Consider the following 21,358-nt stretch of genomic DNA (forward strand, 5'->3'; position numbering starts at 1 on the left):
TTGTTTATGCTGGGCCGTTCTGTCAAAGAAACCACAGCATTAAGGTACAGTACAGAGTGCTGTGCCACTGGGATTACTTGGATTACCAAGAACCTTTCCACCTAAACTAAGGCAGCAGCATATTTAAAATATGTCAAGGATGAAAGTGAACATACAGATATGAATCATTTTTCAAGCCTCCTATCCCTTGTGCCAAACTTCAAAGCAACCTGCCTGTGCTTGGACTAGAAGTAGAGAATATCTGAGACGAATGCTCTCTGTAATCACAATACATGGTCATTACAATTCTACATTTTAAAAAAGTACTAATGTGGTGCTTTAGCATAACGTTGAAACCTCAATCTACTATTTATGAAAATGCTCAGGAACATAAGATCCTTGCTGAGTCAAGCTGGGGATCCCTCTAAACCAAGATGTCCCATCCCTGTGGTATATGAACTCAGCTCTATCAGATCCAAGTGCAACCATCCTCTGGGCCATACTGACTTCTGTTGTGAGGCAGATGATGGACGAATCTGTAGGTCAAGTAGCGCCATGCATGCAGAAGAATCTCTTGCTCACTCTCTTTTGGCATTTCTTCTAGCTCTATATTTTCTGCACCTTTTTTGGTTTTGTTTTTTTGCTGCAGTTACTTGGCAGAAACCCCAAAAAGCCCTTATCCCAGATGGTCTGCAGTGCTAGTTTAGTAACAGATGTTAGTGCTAAAGGTTAAACCATTTAGATTTTGATGGATGGCATGTATTTATAAACCGAAGTGGTTAATGTGTTAAGAAGCCCAAGGTACTCCCTTCCATGCTGAGGTATATAGTAGGAAGACAGCATTTATAGAGCTTATGTGCAGTACATTGCACCTTGGCGACTATTCCTCCCTTGAATGTACATTAAGGGACTGAAACAACTCAATGGTTTCATGCTTTAGGATCTGTCCAGGGAGACCTTTGCTTTTATGAAAGTGCACAGCTTTCCAGGATGTGCAAATAGGAATTTGTACAGAATGCAGGGTAGAGTATTTTTTCATCAAACCAACAGACACTTCACTGACTTCAGTGCATACACTATTCTGTGGCCATGGTGATGTTCTCCATACAGACATGTCCTAAAATGTCTACTCTTTGGAGACCAGTTATCAATCAGTGATGGAATGTGAGCAAAAAAGCCCAAGCTCATACTAGACTTACATACAATTTTGAGAAACTTCTCCAACACTTTTCAGATGTGAATTTGCACAGAGCAATAGCATGGTGGTGGTAGTCTGTACTCCATATCCAATGCATACTCATTAGAATGTCTCAGCAGAGCCTTGTGTATGCAGCTCCATGTGTAGAGGGCTCTACCCACACACATGTGAGCTTTCAAAAGGTATTTTAATGCATGTAGGTAGGGGGTGAAGCTGCCACTGTGATGCCACCCCCGTTCTCTTACTCATTCAGTGTACAAATTCATATCTGAAAAGGGCTCATGTGTCTTCCTTATACTCATGTCTCTTCCTTATACAGGTATATGCTACTACAGGAATCTGGAGTTCCCTACAGTGGGTACCCATATCAAACTTGGTACGTGTTTCAATGTTAAATGCTATGCAGTTGCAAAAGCACTACTCAAATCATATCACCCTCAATTGCTGTACAAAAATATGGAACAACTGCCTAGGACCAGTTGGGAAGAAGTAACTGAGTTCTCCTATTGAGCATCCGGTTTTAGATACTGTATATGTGCCAGTTGCTAGGGATTAACACAAAATGGTAACCAATGGTACCTGTCTGGCCACTGACCACAAATTATTGGGGTAGGTAGATCATTGCTCTGCCACAGAATGATGTTTAGACTTAGTCATGTTTACAACAGAGCCATTGAAACACATGAAGCTTAAGTTAGTCTAACTGAAGTCCTATTGATTTCAGTGCGTCTAACCTAAGTCTGGATCCCAAACCTTAATGCTTAGTCAGGATAATTTTGTGATGTCCAAAAGCAGCCAGAAAATGCATTTCATGCTGGAAAGGTCAAATTTGTCAACCTGTGCAGAATTAGTTGTGCTTACGCCCATTATTTCAATGGTTTTAAAGCCAAATGTAATGTGACTTTAAATCACATGTTTTGCACTCGAGTATTATGCTATATGTGGAGGCCCTGGTCTGAACTGAAACAGCAGTGGCAGGAAAAGGAAAAGCCCCCTACCCCCCATGTTAAGGTCTTGGCTCCAACTCTGGCTGTTCATGAAAGAAAAACCTGAATTAGGAGAATGTACCCGGTAATTCTGTTCATGTGATTAAGCTGCTAAATCTAGATCCAAATAGAGCTTTTTGCTGCCTGAAATCAATAGTTATGTGATTTCATTTTGTGTTCTCCACATGAATACTGATAGTCCTTTCATCTGTCACAAACTTGCAATATCCAAATGTTTGGACTTTGGGACAATACAGGTTCCTCTGAGGGAATAGCTCTTTCCATTTCTCTTCCAGGAGACCTATTTTGTCCAAACATTGAAACAGTTGGATTTTTCTTCCTCTTCTGTCATATTAAATGAGTTATTAATACAATCTGAGTTCCAGTCAAATAATTAAAGTAGCAGCTATGTGGTGTCTAGCAATGATGTGTTACATCTTTTTAAATGTCATCTGAATGTCACTTACATGAATTCAGCAACCAAAGACTGTGCCAAAAGGAAATTATAACACCCTGAAACCACACAGATATATAAATGAAAGCAGAGGTAGAATCAATGATACTGTCTGCAGAGAATAAGTGATAGAACAATATTTTCCCAACTGTTAGTAATAGGTTGTCATATATTCCCCAGAGGGACTTTCACATAACACAAGATGGGTCTTGTGGTTTGGAGGCCTTCTTGTAAAAACATGGATGTGTGCAGCTAGCTCACTCAGTTTAAATACAAATCCTATATCAGCCTGTTCCAAAATAACTGAAGTTAATGAGAAAGTAAAATTGTGGATAGTATCAAGCCAGACCAAAAAAGGTCATGAAGTTAAACAAGCCACCAGCACTGGTAGCAGACACAAGCATCAACCTCACACTCAAGGTCACCATCAACTCAGATTGTTGCAGCCAACCAAATGCTGGGCTCTTCTTCTCCACCAGAAATGTAGTCTGCTTCATCTCATGCTCTGTTAGCCAACGTATCATGCTCGAGCTGCTAACCCTTGGCTGAGAGCTGTGGGATAAGAGCCCTTTTGCTAATGCCCTTGCCAGGCATGAGGTTTAAGTATGATACATGAAGATCTGGGAGAAAGGGGAGGGTAGTCTTCCCTGCTGAATCTCTTTCTACTAACACACTAGCCCCACTTTCACTTATTCATGCTGATATAATTTATTTATTGGGCTCAGGAGTGTAACATGCTACATCACTGAAACTGCACCTGTCCTTCCTAACAGGAGTATATGTTTATAATACATAGTACTTGAACAAAGTATTTGTTCTCTTTGCTACCTGGAAGGATCATTATGCAGATGGGGGCGGGGAAGAGAACAGCCATTGGTTCTATCTCACCGAGGCATTGTTGTAAATCTGTTGGGGGATACATTTGCAGAAAAAATATGTTGTGAAGTGCACAACTCCCTGAAACCAGGAAAAAGCCAGGGCACAGACACCTTATTCTGTTCCCTACTCTTCTCCACCCACCTCACTTTCAGTTCAAACAGTAATGTTTATCAGCATGTTTCTCAGGTATACGCATGACCGTGTGAAACTGCCTGGAAAATTCAGAGCTCATCTTACTTAGGAATTGGCAAGAGCTGAAGGGATGCATCTCAGGAAGAGACTCAGGCTACATATAAACATACATAAAAATAGGAATTGGTTGTTGTTTTTTTACCCACTGTGGCATGAGCCCAGCTTTCCTCATCCTACTTTCAGATGGCATACATTCCTGTCTCCACAACGAATGCTGACTTTCTTACAGGTTTGGTTTCTCCCCTCATGTTTCTGCCTTTGTTGTTATTGCTGTACAAAATGTTGTTTATATGGTTATACATTTATACAACCATATGGCATCTGAATTTGTTTCATTTCTATGTTTGTTTGCTTCCTTGCTTGTTTGTTCAGAAATGTGAAAAGCTGCTCCAGGGTGAGGTGTGCTTATTTACATTTCCTTTTGTTTCTACAGCTTGGTATGTTCTCATGTCTCCTATGAATGTAAATCTTAAAGCCTATACCTGAGAATGTCAATACTAGTACTACTTAAGAAAATAAAGTAGTATGAATATACTGTAGTAAAAAGATGTTTTAATGCTCCTGTTCATTGCCTGACACTGATTAGCTAGCCCTGGAGGGACCATTGTCAAAGACAATTGCAGAGGTGCACATGTTTCTAGATAAAGCAAATCATGGCAGGGACCTAGCCTGGCAACATCTGTTTTGAAACATCTGCCCTAAGGAGAGGTTAAACAAAAGTTTACATTTTTCAGGGCTGAGCTTCTTCACTGGCAACTTTTCTCTTTCCTCCTTAGGCATGTACACAGGTTCCAGCACTAACCACAATGGACCATCACCTGGTCTCCTGCCACCATCTCATGAAGTATCTGCAAAACAACATATGCTTGAGTCCGCCCTCACCAGTGCACACCATCATGTATCACCCATAGAAAGCACCAGAGAAGGGTATGTTGTCTAGGAATTTGTTTTCAATGCAGTCCAATGTTTGACAGATGAATGTGTGTTGATGCGTGTATGCAGTTGTGTGCATACAGCCTCCAGTTGCAGGTAAAGATATTTGGATTGTGGAAATAGCACCCCACTGACATTAGAGCAGTGTGGAGTGTTTTTCTCTGCAGGGCTACAGCCCCTCCATTCCATTCTCCCTCCCCACAACAGTCTGTCAGCATTCTGTGCCCACTGAGCATGCTCTCCTCTTGGTGGGCTGTTTGCAGGCTCCTTTCTCCAGGTGGGTTTTTGAGGGAACATATTTGTGCACATTAGAATATTTATTATCTCCACTGATTTCTAGGTGCAGTTCTGACTTTCCACCCTGGGAACGTTTTAAAATGGCTTCTCAGGAAATGGCCTGTCCAGACAATGAGACTGTCCTCTGTACCCTTTTTATATCTGTGTGTTTCTCCCTTCGGCCTCCTTCTCCAGCCACCCACCTTCACTCCCCCTTCCACACAGTTTCCAGGGTTTACTCTCTCTCGGTCAGCATTCCTTGGCTTTGGGTTTTCACTGGGATGTTTTGGAGGATTTCTCCCCTTTGTCCTCTCCCTGCAAACACCTTATTTACCCTGAATCTGCTGGTACTTTGCCCTTATGAGTAGGTGATGCTTTTTTGGGTACATACACCAAGGCCTGAATTGGAAATAGAGAAAATGATCATAGAATCATAGTTGGAATGGATCTCAAGTGTCATCTAGTCCAACCCCCTGCAATGCAGGAATATTCAGCTGTCCCATATGGGGATCAAACAGGACCACACTGAATCGAACAGGATTGCTCTGACCCTTTCCTATATTTAATAAATTTAAGAACCAAGCAACTCTGTTCCCAGATCATTGGGAGGGGGGGAGGGGACTTGATCTTCCAATCATGTCCAGAAATCTAATATGGATCTATGAGAATACACTGCCAGGCTGCATCTCTTGAGACGGTCCCGTCACCTGCCTCAGGATCCCATCACTCCTTGGAACCTTGTGTTCTCCCATATCACTTTAAGGGATGGCCTTCTCTACCATATGAGAATTATTGGCTTAATGACTTGGTATCTGCTCAATGGTGAGGAATACATGAATGTATCTTGGGAATTACATGAATTTCTTCTTTGGTGAGAAATAAGCATATATAAACTTTAAATGACATTTCTGAGAATGGTGATACTTTAGTGTGGTAGAATTGTTTTATAAACTTCAAACTGAATTCCAGAGACATCAGATACAAACTATAGGTAGCAGTGCTTTAGCTCAAATTTATACTTAAGGGAAGAGGTTGAGAGTTTAGCTTTTAATGATGGCCAGACTTTTAGGGTAAATAGGATGTAGAGATAATGACATGTGGCCCACAGTCATGGTTATAGCTACGGGGCTCACCAGCATCTGTCCTTTTTAGATAGTGTGGAAATTGAGTTTCCAGAGATCCTGTATATTAACAGACCAAAAAAATCTCAATATATTTAAAGGAGCTAAAGGTTCCCACTCAATTCCTATTACGGTACAAATGTTTCCCATTCAACCAACAGATGTATAATGGAACTCCATTAGCCAGCCACCTTTTATGCTCTTTTGAAACATCCCTTATAATAACTTGCCTACTTATATCTTTGCTTTTGTTTAAGTAAATTAAAAAGTGTGAGATTCTGTTTGCAGTTCACACCTGTCAGTTTTGTGGATGCTTTATTAAAAACAACAGAGAAGCTGTGGTTCCTCAGACTGCTCCATTATTCCCCTAGTTACCCTTTTGCCTCCAAACTGCTACTCAAGCTCATGAACAAGAACAAGAGGCAAACCTTTGTAGAGTAGCAAATCATAGATTTCTTGGGGAGAACAAGCTTAGTCAGAAGTCAGAAGGTGTATACTTGTATACACCTTTATTTTTATTTCTAATTTAAAAAACAAGATAGTAATTGTACATAAATAAATTGTGAAATAAATTGCACTTTATGAAATATTTTTGATACAATGGACAACTAATAAAACTGTACTTGTGGGACAGACTGTATCCCACACACGCATAGGAATTGATTTGGACTTTCAACAGCCCTATTTCAGATAAACCATTTTTCACAATCTGTTGCTTGGCTGTGCACTGCTGATTTACTCCTTCCCACTGAAGCAGTCTCCATTTTGGTTAAGTCAGTTCCTATTGTGTAGAATGAACTTAGCCAAATGATTCAAGTTTTTATTTAATGTCCCACTATAAGCTTCAGTTGCCAGGAATATATTAGTACAGGCACCCCATCCCCAACCTGCGGCCCTCAAGATTTTTGGCCTATAACTCCCATGATCCCTAGCTAACAGGACCAGTGGTCAGGGATGATGGGAAATGTAGTCCAAAACATCTGGAGGGCCGAAGGTTGGGGATGCCTGTATTGGTATTTACTGGCTTTCGTCACAACTAGATTTAAAAGGTTTTTTTTTACTAGCCATGTCATGGAAGAGCATACTAATCTATTACATTCCAATGTTTGGGTACTTAAGCAAAGCAAACAGTATTATGAACAGTCACATCTTACCCATGTTTATTCTTAAGTAAGTCACACCAAAGTCTGTTTAGGATTGCAGCCTATCTTTAACCTTATACAAGCATAATAGCACAAGTCTTTGTGCATCTACTTAGAAGTAAACTCCACTATGTTCAATGGAACTTACTCCCAGGTAAATGTGTATAGGATTGAAACCTAAAATAATGAAAAGGCTCTAGCTATGATGCAAACTTCTGAAAACTAACTATGAAATTTCAGCATAGTATGTTTACATGCTTATTTTAAAACAGGGTTACCTAATTTTGTCATATGGTGATTTGATTGTTGGTGGTATATTTTGACTAGCATTAAAACAGCAAAGTAATTGCAGTGTTAAATATTTTTTTCAGCAAATGTACTAAAATATACATTTTATTTTTTAATAGCCTTTAGTTTAATTGCAGGGTTTCAAATCTAAATAATACCTCTAATACATTGTGAGCTATATTATTGTGGAAAATCAAATTAGACTTGAATTGGACTCAATATGTGACTACTCATATGTACTTAAGGACCCTATTTATTTTTGGACTACATATACACCATACATTTAAGGTGCAATTCCCTCCCTCAAGGACCTTGGAATCCATCGTTTGTTAAGGATAACTACTACTACTACTACTACTATATTTATATTTATATTTATATTTATATTTATATTTATATTTATATGCCAGCCATCTGACTGGGTTGCCCTAGGCACTCTGGGCAGCTTCCAGCAAAATATAAAAACACAATGAAACATCAAACATTAAAATCTTCCCTATACAGGGCTGCCTTCAATTGTTTTCTAACAGTCATATAGTTATCTGATGCTGGGAAGTGTAGCTCTGTGAGGGATAAACTGCAGCTCCCAGGATTCTTGGGGGGGGGGTGCTTTAAATATATGGTGCACACACAATTGGTCTTGTTTGTTGGCTTACCAACAAAAGAATACACATTCAGTGCAGTTTGGCTACTGAAATTTTGCACCTTTGTCAGTTAATTGTAGCGAAGGGATGGGGAACATGTGGCTCTCCATATCTTGCTGGACTGCAACTCCTATTCTCCTTTACCATTTGCCATGACAATTGCGGGTGATGGGAGTTGGAGTGCAACATATGGAGGGCACAAGTTCCCCAGCCTTGCTGTAGTGCACCTGCGTTCCCTCAGATAAAAATGTATATGGCACAAATTAAATAAAAACCCATCACTATCCTTTTTTATGCAAGCTGCTATACACTTCTGGCAAGCCTGCAATGTTTTGCCTCATTCATCACCTATCTCAGCCTCCATGTTTAAGTACCGTACATGCACAGAATTTCTACACTGTGAACCAATGTGATGACAAGGTTGGATTCCTGGGTTTAAGTCTTTGGGACAGACCAAAATGATTGCTATCAAAAAACCGTAATGATTGAGTCATCAAATATGGGAGAAGCCAAAAGCTACAAGAAGCAGAGCACAAGAAGTCTACTCACGTTTGACAGAAAGACTAAGATTTTGATTTAGAACCTTTTTAAAACAAAAAAAGCCCTTGTTATACCATTCTTTGCCAAAGTCAATAACAAGTGCAGCTCTCAGTTTTCCCAAATGGTTTGCTAAGACATTTAAATAGTTTGACAAAAATTATTTAATTTACTTGAAAATGTTCTAACAAAATCTGACTTCATTACCAAATATATTTACCCTGGCTACATATGAGATGTATAATATTTTTTTCTCTTCAATAAAGAAGTGTGTGAAGTGTACAGAATGCTGGATCAAGTAATTTTATACTAATTTATATTAATATTAATTAAAGGAGAAGTGTTTGATTTAGAAATATTTTGGCATATAGAAAGTGGACCTTGTCATGATCCAGTTTTTTTAAAGTTTCAGGTAGTGAAGTGTTATTTTAGCATTAGTTACAACACTCACCATAAATAATGACAAGCTCTGTTTAATTTCACCAGTTGTGAAGATAGTAAAATTTGATTTGTGGCAGCCTGAAGATGGAAAAACAACACTGCACCTTAAGAGTTGTCTGCAGTAAAAAAAAAAAAGTTCACAGCTATATGTGTGGTGTAGAATGTGGTGTGTATGTACTAGTAAGTATATCTTGTGTCCACAAACTGTTATGTCTCCCACAGGTCTCAATGCTTGTCCCAACTTGCTCATTTTGACTAGATATGTTGAACTGTTTTTATAGAACACTCTTCATAGAATAACAAGAGTTGGAAAGGGGCTAGATAGACATCTTTAGCAAGGAAGGAACCCACCACATACCAACTTTTAGCATATCAATCCAGATATTCTAGGTCATAGCATGTCATTGCCAAAGAGTGGGTGTGTTTCAAAAAGCATCTGCAAAGCAAATTTATGTAGGTGATTCGAGTAAGGACGACAAATCTACTGTTTTTTTCTAGGGGACAAAAAAATTGTGTTAAATATCCACGTTATCTTGGCTAGAATTGTGGTATTTTTCAATTGGTGAGTGACATTTGAATTTTTGCACTCTTGTATGTGGGATAGCCACTGAATATTAGGATTATTAAGTACGGTATATTAACCTGCATTCTTCTGCTAAAGGTTTGGCAGCAGCTTTGTACTGTAAGGTTCTTGTTTGTGTGGATGGTGTAAGAGTGGTTTGTGGAAAAAACACATATACTACTTTTAGGTACACAAATTTGATTTAGTGTAGTGTTAAATATTTATTGAGCTTTGTTGGTGCAGAGTTTTTTCCTATAGACAACATGCAGTTCTGGCAAGAAATATTGACAACATTCAATATTGCTAAAACTGAAGTGTCCGACTTTTTGTAATAATAAAGTAAAAGGAAGCTGTTGAAAAGTATAATTTTGGTAGCATCCAGCAGCTTCTTTAAAGTTGCATTCATGTGTGAAAGATGTAGAACTGCTTGTTCCTCCTTCCACTTGATAACCTTTGCCCCCCCCCTTCAAAAGGTAAACTTGTCAGACTAGTTTTGAGTTTTATTTCAAACTTGGTTAACTTCTACATGTCAATCCATGTTGATATTCTGTGCATTGTGACCAATTTGTTTTGTTGCAAATTCAAGTGGCCGGTGTATCTGTGCTAAACTACATGGGAGTCAAAAAGATCCTGTTGAATTTGAACGAAAGAAGAATTCATGGTTATTCTGATCTTGGTAGTGATTGCTTCCTTTGCTAGCCCTTGAGCCGAGCAGTCATTGTTCACTAAGAGGATAGAAGCATATTGCTGAGTTTCTGTTGAGTTCCAATATAATGTAGTAGAGCATACAAGTATCCAAGAGCTTATTGCTGCATGCTTACACATTAATGTAAAACTATAAAATAGAACAGTTCTTTGGGAGAGTAAACTACAATGACTGATTTAGTATTGTGCTGTTGAAGGAACCCTGCATATTCTGTAAAATAAGGCAAAGGCACCTGGGACTGATTAGTAGCAAAGTTCACCAAACTTCAGATAGAGGGTTTCCCCCCCTAAAAACTGAATGGTTTAACTATTTCCTGAGCTTGTGTTGACAGAAATTCCCTGAGGGTAGGGCCTAGAAAAGAAACACGTGGCAAGAAACTGGGCATCATCCAGAAACTAGATTAGTAGAGCTTTGCACATCATTTTTAATATTATTGGAAGAGATGAAAATCAATGTTAACCTTTTCTCTTTCTTTTCATTTTGCTTTGGTCTTTTGATCCTGTAACTGACTTAAGAGGGGTTTTTATAATTTGAGTGATTAGAGTGCAGTTTTTATAAATGAGGCATTTTGTGTTTATTTGTTATAGTTTACTGGTATAGTATTATTTTACTTAAAGCTTGTTTACACAATCATGGAAAATATACGTCCTGAGGTGTCTAATTTATGGCTCCTACCCTGAACTAACAATTTGGTATGGTGCTTGTTTACATAATCAAGGAATCCTATCATGCTTTAGCCACACCTCCTTGCACAGTAATTTAGGACAATTGTAGATCACACCAGTTAGTTCTGAATTGTGAACTCTGGGAAAATACCATATTGCAGTGCTTACAATTTCTTATGGACAACTATGTCAGTAACATTCAAGTCAAGAAAAGAGTTCTTGATTTTCCCCCTGAATTCCATTCTGCTTCATTCAATCTTGCCTATACTTCATGACTGCATAAACAAATTTGAGGCACAAACCAATTAACTGATGCTTATACCAAGAGGAGTAGTTATGTAAAAGAGTCCTTAAAGTTTCCTCTTGGCTGGTTATCAAAAAATGGTCTTTAGTTTTTTACGAATTCTGATATTTCCCTTTGGCATCCTAAAATCTTAGGTATAACAGTTAAACATAAACATTCAGCAAATTTCTGACATTTACCCTAAACTTTCTCTCTCTCACACACACACAAAATTAATGTGGCACCTTCTTGTCCACCTCTCACTGTTTATACTGTCATGTAGACCACTGATGTGAGTGGCTGACATGCCAGCAAATGGTAGGTTATAATGTATGAATCGGCCCTTAGTCTCTGAGGTTTTACTATACTTTTGCCTTTCTTTGTGTTAGCATTCAATGAATAATCACCCTCCATGTCAACATTTATTATATGCTATTTGACAGTACTTGATAAATGGTTTGAAGTACAGACAAGCACCACATCACAAAACATATTGGAATTTATTTGAGATAAAGTACAGATGGACTGAACTCTGGATCTGATCTTCTTCCTGCTGAGATGGATGGAAGAAATATTGGGATCCATTGTTTAGCAGAGGAATTTGACAGTCAAAGCTTTTCTTCCAAAACAACAACAAAGTGAGGCTGTGTTCATATTGGAAACATCCCTGTCTCTGTTGTGGTCGTATTTTACTCCAAGTATAAGTAAAAGAGAAGTGGATTTCTCTTGAGTTTCAGTTTTATATTCTCTTAGTTACCAATTACACATGCTGTACTGTATTTTCTGTTGTCAGGAATACATTACAGTGGTACCTCGGGTTACAGACGCTTCAGGTTACAGACTCCGCTAACCCAGAAATAGTACCTCGGGTTAAGAACTTTGCTTCAGGATGAGAACAGAAATCGTGCGGGGGCAGTGGGAGGCCCCATTAACTAAAGTGGTACCTCAGGTTAAGAACAGTTTCAGATTAAGAACGGACCTCCGAAACGAATTAAGTTCTTAACCCGAGGTATCACTGTAAATAAGATTAGCTGACTGTAAAGCGAGATGAGCACTGCAACCCCAGAGTCGTCTGTGACTGGACTTAACTGTCAGGGTTCCTTTACCTTTACCTTTTTAGAGCGAGAAAAGGCTTACCTTTTTGTCATTTTAGTCTTTAATGGCTTTGGAATAGTTTATTCTGTAAACCCAAATACTGGGAAGATTTTAAAAGTAAAATATAATCTGAGACATTATTTATGACAAAATACGTACACTGCCTCTTCTCAATGCAGGACATTGGAACATAGGAAACTGCCTTAAAGCGAGCCAGACCATTGGCCTACCTAGCTCAGTACAGCCAACAATGACAGGAAGAAGCACTCCAGGGTTTCAGCCAGGAGTCTTTTACAAAAATGAAAACAATGAAACCATTTCAAAAACAAATTCTTGTTTTTTAAAGCTAGGAATGGCTGAAGATGACTTTGAGAAGTTGGGTCAGACCAGTTATCATCAGAAGATGTATAAAGCTTGTATATACCTACCTTCCAAAAGATGCAAGAAGAGCCTTGCTGGATCAGACAATCTGATTCCTCATCCTCTCTTCAAACTGGACAACCCAATGCCTATGGGAAAATTGAAGCAATATATGCTTTCCCACTTATGTTGGTATTAGAGGCATACTGTGTTCCAACTCAGTGCAGCCAGCCTACTTCTGATTAGATATGCATAGGATTGTGCTGTAAACTGGATGACCATTGCCATTTCACACATCCTGCTCTAGGCATCCACACACCTTGCTGATACAAATGTGTCCCCTCATCTACATGACAGTGCTTATCCAAGGTATATTGGACTGATACAGTGTGCTGTTTAATGTTGGTGGTGATTCATATCCAGCACCGTCAGTTACCGGTATTTCACTTGATTTGTTGTACTGTATCTCATATGGATTTATTGTCCATGGCTACATCTGGATCAGGGTTCTTACAATCTTTCAGTGTATGGAACACCTAAAATATTTTTACAGGTACACCTAAATGTGTCAGACACATTGTACAGTTACCATAATCAGAGTTAGGATTGTCTGGTGGTGTTCCCTGCTGTATAGTATTAGAAAACCTGAGTTTGCAGCTGAATAATTTGTGTACTGTATGGTCTTTTAATATTCATTTGTAGAATGCTCCAAAGAATTCCAAATGTATCCACTACAATACCTTTCTTTTTCCACTTCAGAGCATACTATGTCAGGCACAGAAGGTCAAGGTGGAGGTGTCTCCTACCTAAATTTTGGGTGGAACACCCTTAATGAAGTATTGCATACACTCACACATCTCTGTGCTATAGTGAGTCCCTGCATAGAACACTGAAAGCCTTTAAATTATCAGAACACCTGAGTGGAATCAGGGGTAACTTTCCCTGCCAAAGGTATATGAGACAACACTACAATATCAAATAATTAGGCAGCCGATCTGCCCGTGAGTTTGACCTCATGATCTACAAGGACGGAAGCAAAGAAAACACATAATCTGTAGAATAAATGCCATACTGTACTTGGATCCATATGGCTGGCAAAACGTGTAACATATTATTCTTGGTTTACACATTGCTTATATAAATCTAACACAGATGCCTCACTCTTCTGCTCTGCCAGTGCCATTCAAACCAGACAAATTCTGGGAAGGATTTCACTTAAATGCTACTCTTTCACACACAATTCCTAACAAAATGAATAAGGTTTTCAACAGAGCATGGATTGCATGGTGGATTTTGCCCTATGGTTTAAAGTAGCTAACTGAAACACGATCAAAAGTACTTTCCACAAGTTCTTTTGCCAGTTGTCTCCACCCTGAGGTACATGGGGATGCCTAAGGCATCTGTGTCATAAATTTTCACATTGTTAGGACTCTTTACAGGATAATGAATGGTGATAGGGTTCTCAGTTAGAACCTTCATTCATTATGCAAATCTCTGGACTCTTCAAATCTTCACACATTCTTGCTGACTACTGTGATTTTCTACAACAATCCAAGCCAGGGCTAGCTTCACTGTGGCTTCTGATTGGATTGTATGTGGTCACCCCTCTGCCTTGCTGCTTTCCTATGTTTGGCAATGTGCTTGAAAGCTCAGCAGAGGAGACAGGTACCCTTCAATGAATTTGCTCATGAATTAATAAGCACACCTGCTTTATTTCAAACATGACTGTGTAATACTTGTTACCTGCATGATTATCTTTTGTAGTAAATGCATCAATAGGAAGCAGCCCTCAGCCTTTTTAAGTTTTTAATAAGTTGCTTTTGGGCCAGTGGTGGGACAAATAATAATACTGGGGTTGTGTGCAAGGAAGGAAGCTCAGCTCTTGCAACTGGAAAACAAACCAGCTCAGGCATTTTTGATCAATTAAAAGCTCAATGCATTCTAAAAGGATGAAGTGCTCCTATGCTATGAGAAGTAGATGCAATGTAGTCTGTAACTCTTGTCAGTAAAACTTTTGCAAGTGATTAGAGATTTGGGACTCAGCTATACAGCTGCAAACAAAACATTTTAAGTGTGTTGTAAAGTGCAATATACAAATGTGACACTTGATGGCGATGGTGAGCTATTGCTAATTCAATATATTTTTCAAAACTTTTTTTAAAAAGCATTTTCACAGCTTTTTAAAATATGTGTGTAGATTCCACCTTCGTTTTTAAAAGTATATTTCTGTTAAGCTATTTTTATTGTTGCTGCCATGTCTCACAGACAGATTTGTAGTTATTAATACTGTACTTTTAACTTACATGAATTGTAAGTAAAATTCACTCACGCACACACACTAAAGCTACACTTGCCCAAGTGTTTCATGCACTCAATGATATGGGATCAAGTATATCATCTCTCTCACTCTTCCTTCTTGTTCTAGGATTGTTCCAAATATTCATCCTCCTCTCGTTAGTCCATTGAAAACCATAGTTGCTCCTCCCCTACTTCCGAAACACAGCTCCCCATCATCACACAGCCAATCTCCAAGTGGGCAGCACTTCTCAGCAAATAAAACATATACGCAATTTCAAAACCAGTCTGCACAGCAGGGACCACAAGGTAATTCTATACTATGTTCATGCATATGTGTGTGCGTGTGTTGATGCACAGTGCGTACAAGAAATGCCAAATGTGTGTGCAGATTCGTTTTAAGAGCTGACCAAAAAGGGTATAGTGCACTGTGCTGCTTGTCCTGACATCATGGTGCTATGCCTTATGCTGCGAAGTGGAATAGAAATAGTAGGAACATGTTCAGTATGGTGACATTAGTACAGTCAGTTGTACAACCCATTATAGATGAGAAGGGAAAACTATTTGAGGCTGCTATTCTTGTCAACAGCTAAATGTTCCTCATAATATTTAGTTATGTCTGGAAGGTCTGCTAATATTTCCATTGAAGCTCTGCATTGTTTGATTGGTTACAGTGCTTACTTATATTAAGGCAGCAAATGGCAACTGCACCCATTTATTCTGTATTGAAAGCACTTCATCTTCTGCAGTATGAAAGAGGAACGCTATAATTAACAGTGGCATAATGGGCTGTAATCTGTGATCAATGATAACTATTTATGACTGGTAGAAGCAGCCACCCTTGACAAGCTAATGCAGTGTAAACCAAGTGCTTTGTATAGATTTTGAAGTGTACAAATGAAGTAGGAGCTTAAATACAGATGTGGAAACTGTGGTAGTGTGTTCTGTTTAGTGCTGTATTTCAATTGAAGGTGTGCTTTCAACAAGACAGAGCTCTTTTGAAAATGTGGACATCCAATGTGAAATGTTTTTATGTTTGTTGGCCTTAGTGCTACAGGTGACAGCTGCCTAGCCTTTGGGAAAGGGTATGTCCTGTGTATAAGGTAGCACAAAAGAGCAATGCACAAGGGAAATCCCCACTCCATCTGAGCCCATTTCCAATTATATACCTGTCTCCACCGTTGGCCATTTGATTTGGGTACAAGCAGGGCTCCTAGCAGTTATGCAGTCTTACACAAGATGTATAAGGCTCAAGCTCAGTTAACTGCAGAAATTTCCTGAGGCTCAAACAAGGCAACAAACCAGTCAACAAGCATCAGCAAATGACAGTATCAAATCAAAAATGACAGTAAACATTAACAGTTTATCATCAACAAAGGATAAACATAAACATCTAGAGTAGATTAAGCCAAAATCCACAAGTCTTGAAACTAGGAGTAATGTACTATCTATACATTACATAATGACATAATTTTATAGCAGCTGTTCCTTATGGGCCATGTTTAAAGAAAATGTATGTGCACTGTTCCATAATTTTTATCAGACATCCATTGGGGTATTTTTTACCTATATTCTTGGGCAAATAAGCCCTGTATTCTTTAATGTGTTCTGATTCTGTGTCATACGTCAATTTTAGTTTATAGATTTTTGAATGTGTATGACTGCTGTTCTCAATAATTAATTACTCAAAACTCCATTAAATCTCATATTTGCTGATGCATACTAAGATATTCCTACAGAAATGATCTCATCTACAAGTATTCAAGTTGGATTTTTCTATTTAGTCTTCAGTCTATTTAATCTCAGAATATGTTAACGTGGTGTTCTGACTCACAAAATCTTTAAACCTTAAATAGTTTGAGTGGCAGATTTCAAAGCCAGTATGCACATTGTATTTAACTTGTCAAGCACTGGTTCTAAGGGTGATGGGCATGAGCTAAATAATCTTTTATATTAATCGCAAATGCTTTAGTTTTGGGATCAGATATGTCAAAATGGCTTCTAAGCAATTATAAAATCAATCCATCATTAAAATGCACAATAAAACACTGTTCTTTACCAACCCAATCCTACAGTTGTTATTTTCCCTATAATATTTTATGGACAGTGTCCAATTCTCATGTGAAACATGTTCCATAGGAGTTCGGTCATTTATCCAGTCCAGAATCCAAATAATACAATTTGCGATACAAAATGGATTCAAATTGGAGACTTCCAGACCCTTTCTCATTTTTTTTTAAATCTTGCATATCTTTCATGTTTTTAATTGATTTTTGCATGTTCTTGTTGCATGCAAGCATGACAAGCAGAACAATTTTTTCCTTGCGAAAATGGACATAGCAAATCTTTCATAAGCAGCATAATCAATTAAGGTTCCAGTGGACAACAAAAGTGCTGTCGTATAGCGAATTTTTCGTCTTGCGAAGCACCAACGGGGGAACAGCGGTTTGACGGGGGGGGGAATCGGAAATTTTTTCGTCTTGCAAGGCAAGTCCATTGAAAAATTCGTCTTGCGAGACAGCTTTTCGCTAGCGAATGCCTTTCGTCTAGCGAGTTTTTCGTCTAGCGAGGCATTCGTCTAGCGGGGTACCACTGTACATTATTTGTCCCTACATAAAAGCTGACTTGATCAGAAGCTGAACAGGTTATTAAATTTAAAAATATTAATGCCACTGAAGCACAATAGCTGATTTATGATAGCTGATAATAACATATAACCACATTACAGTAATAAGCTAAGTAACTATGAAACCACAAGGGGAATGTTCAGCTGCTCAATAGTAAAGCAGAAACAAACATACAGAATAACTGTTGAACTATTGTAATAAGTTTATAAGAAAATCACACATCCTGTTGGAGGGAAGTTTTCCTTTTAATTGTTCTGTGTCATAGAGGTTTTAAAAAGCAATCATTTTAGCCAAACACCAAAATATTATATTAATTTCAGGCCAAGTAAATGTCATTAATATCCTTAAAAATAAGTTATTTTCTTAGAATGAGTGTTTTAAATTAGTACAAGTAGTAGCATGTGCTCAATTTTTTTTTAACTCTAAAAATGAAAATATAACAACTGTCAACCAAATGTAAAATCTTTGGTCATGAGAGTAAAAGGCATATTTATACTTCTCCTTCCTCTGGGTAATAGAAGTCTCAAAGAAATCCTATTTGGACGCATTATGGATGAGAATGCATGGACAATGGATGAAAACAAAAACCCAGCAGAATTTTTGACTTCAGCTAAAGTAGGATCAGATGGAAATTGTTATGCGTTGAAGGAATTTGGCAACCAAATGAAATAGCACAGCTATTTATATATCTTACATGATGTCTTTTCATAGAGATTTTATGTAATTTGACGAGTTTGACTTATTTGTGCTCATACATTTAAGTGGAATGACATGAACGAATTGGCATTTAATAGGCATATTCCAATAATTTCCTCATTACATCATTCGTTTAAAAAGTGCTTTAGATTTTTGGGTTGTGGCTTGAGGGAAATAGAGGCAACGAGCATACTTTGTGATGTGGTTAACTACAGCTTTTCTGTGTCACATTCAAAGCAAAATTGTAACTGAATGTTATGTTTGGAACACAGTTGATTCCTTTATTAACTGTTATACTTCTACATTTTATTCCACATAAAACATTTAACAGTGATCATTTAAACCGACAGGGTGTTTGGGAAATTCTTCATTGGAAATTAGCTGCCACAGATTTGATTTAAATCTGACAAACTGAAGGAATGCTGAAATCGTTTGGGGTGCGGGGGGATGTCAACTCTGCTGCTGCTGCTGCTGCCAGGACTTCGCTTAACACAAATAGAAATGTTACTTTATGAAACTTACAAAAATAAAAAGATGGGAGGTGGAGAAAGACCAATTTTATACAGTCCCATGGAATGGTTCATATTTTAGCCCCTTAAGAATTTGGAAATCCTTTTAAAAGCTCCATGTTTAGATTGCAGTACTAAACCACATGTGGTTGTTAATTGCACTATCGTTATGGGATTTGAACCTTGTTTTAAGCTCCTGCTGTTACTCTCTGTTAGATCTTGAAAGACACTTTGGCATGAAGGACCAACAAATCTGTAAGAGCTTAAGAACAAAAATGCTTTTAAAAACCCACAACAATATAAATGTTTCCCCTTCTTTGCCTGAAAATAACAAGAGTAATCTAACAGTGAAATGATGAGTAACATAAAGAATATCTATGACATATTTGACAGAATGTCCAAATTGAAATATCAGCCGGGTAACTGTTTGCAAAGTAGGGTGGTTACCGGGGGGGGGGGGGATGACAGTGGGAGACTGAAGTGCAGCAACAGTGTAATCTAAGTACTGTAATTATTTTGTAATTACTTGAGCATTCAACAAGCCAAGTTGAATGATACTCATCACAGTATGCTACTTTTTATCTGGAATGGAAATGCAGTTAAACCGGTGTTTCTGATTAAATCGGCTGTATTGTCAGTCACTGCGCAGAACTGCAAACTAAGGTACTGCAATTCTAGCCATTTTCTCTTAGAATTAACATTTTGATCCCCTTAGCACCTGCTAACAAAAGTAGGGAGGCAATTTTAACAGGTCCCTCCTGTGCCACTTCCCATGCTGCCCTCAAGGGTCCCCACACCCCCCAGCAGATCTGTGGGGGTGCAACAGGGAGAGAAGGTATTAGTGAGAATCTCCTCCTTTATTAGGAGAGACCATAATTTGATCACAAGGCCCTCCATGATTGGATAAGACACATATGGTCAGACAGTTATTGTAGAGAATCATAGTGGTTGTATTCCAGTGTTTTCCCTGTTGCCATGTATTTTTAAAGATCTAGCAGACTGGCAAAGGACTTGGTGCAGAGGAATTGTTTGCACTGAATGTTGTAATTGCCGTGCTGCCATCACCTATCTTGAACTATGGAGCCCTTTCAAAATGAATTCTGCAGTTCAGTTATTTGGGAGAGGAAGCATGAGCTAAATTTACTCCCCCCCCCACCTCCCCCATCAAACAGAAAAAAACCTGTATGGATGTCATGCTTTTATTTGAACCCTTGACAGATCATATACCTTTCCTATAGATGTGGAGATCATGGGAAGATAATCAAACTGCTTAAAGAATGCTATTTTGAGCGGGGGAAACATGACGAGGAGGATGGGTTAAGCAACCCCCTATACAGCCCCCATTTCTCCACTTAAATTTACCACTTCCCAAAATGGTTTTTCGTATTGCTGGGGAAACATACATTCAGCAGTATGTCATGCTTAATTTGGAGAGAAACGTGGGGAAAGAGAGATGACATGTCATCGTTTCTGGTAGATGTCTCTACCGGGCAGGCTGGAAAATGTTCAGCTTTTCCCTTAGCAATGCATACAAAGTGCTCATTGGAGTTGAAGGAATGGCTCAGTGGGATCCAAGTGTCTCACTGATTCACTGCCCATCTCTAAAGTATACAGTCATCTTAGAAGGTGTGTGCAGAGGACTTCATAGTTCATAAATATAGAAATGAGGATAACTTTCAACATCAATAAGGTACTGTCCTTGAAGTCTCAAGAGTGAGATAGCTGATCAGCCTGGCATAAGAGCTCTTTGAATCTCTCAGCCAGACACTCCCTACCCAATGCCAAAGAGGATATACCTAATTTAGAATCTAATTTTATCAAGGCAGCTTTCATTCTGACTCCCTGTCATGTGTGATTGGAAATACCTTGTGCTAGGCCTGACTCCATTTTCCGGGGGTGGGGTGGGGAGGGGGTCGTGGAGTTGCCCACAGTGCCCCCCCGTTAACTAGTTGGCAGGGGGTGCCTGTGGCAGTGAGCTGCTCCATGGACATAATACTATTATTATTAATCCACTGAAGTTACCCTGCAAGTGAAAGACCTCTAGCTGCACAACAGAACTCCCCCCCCCACTACTCTCCCCACACGCCCCATAAATCTGTTCTAGGAGTGTGCAGGAGCAAGCGTTAGGACAGTCTCTCTGCTCAGACAATAAGCCTAGAAAATAAACTCCACAATACTGCTAAAATTAAAAGTTTAAAGATTGATGTCAAACTACAATGGAGAATACCGCCATGAAACAAAATTTCATAAATGAAACCAAATGCATACTTCTAGTACTAAAAGTGTCTGCACAATATCTATTTGCAGGTTATCAAGGCAGCTTTCATTCTATACAAAACTGTTTCCACTATGAGGACTGTTACCGAGCAATGGACTCATCTGTCAACAGTGATGCGATGTCAGGGGACTCCCATTGCTTTAACCCTCTGCGACAAAATGGCTATCACATCCTCAGTGCACCTATAGCTTCAACAGGTAACTGATCTGGGC

At 38.7% G+C, this 21,358-nt stretch overlaps 1 protein-coding gene across 4 annotated transcripts in view; it reads left to right on the forward strand.

The window, feature by feature from the left end:
• Nucleotides 1-21,358, forward strand: part of GLIS1 (GLIS family zinc finger 1) — a 178,857-nt gene that overhangs the window by 150,870 nt on the left and 6,629 nt on the right. For 2 of the 4 annotated variants that reach the window (XM_033152089.1, XM_033152088.1), the window contains exons 8-11: nt 1,497-1,553; nt 4,465-4,615; nt 15,167-15,345; nt 21,176-21,343. In XM_033152089.1, the coding sequence (XP_033007980.1) occupies nt 1,497-1,553; nt 4,465-4,615; nt 15,167-15,345; nt 21,176-21,343 (555 nt within the window). The remainder of the gene's footprint in view (nt 1-1,496; nt 1,554-4,464; nt 4,616-15,166; nt 15,346-21,175; nt 21,344-21,358) is intronic. The other 2 variants (XM_033152091.1, XM_033152090.1) reach the window with 1 other exon arrangement.

Source organism: Lacerta agilis, chromosome 6 (genome assembly GCF_009819535.1).
Source record: "Lacerta agilis isolate rLacAgi1 chromosome 6, rLacAgi1.pri, whole genome shotgun sequence".
NCBI classification, from domain to species: Eukaryota; Metazoa; Chordata; class Lepidosauria; order Squamata; family Lacertidae; genus Lacerta; species Lacerta agilis.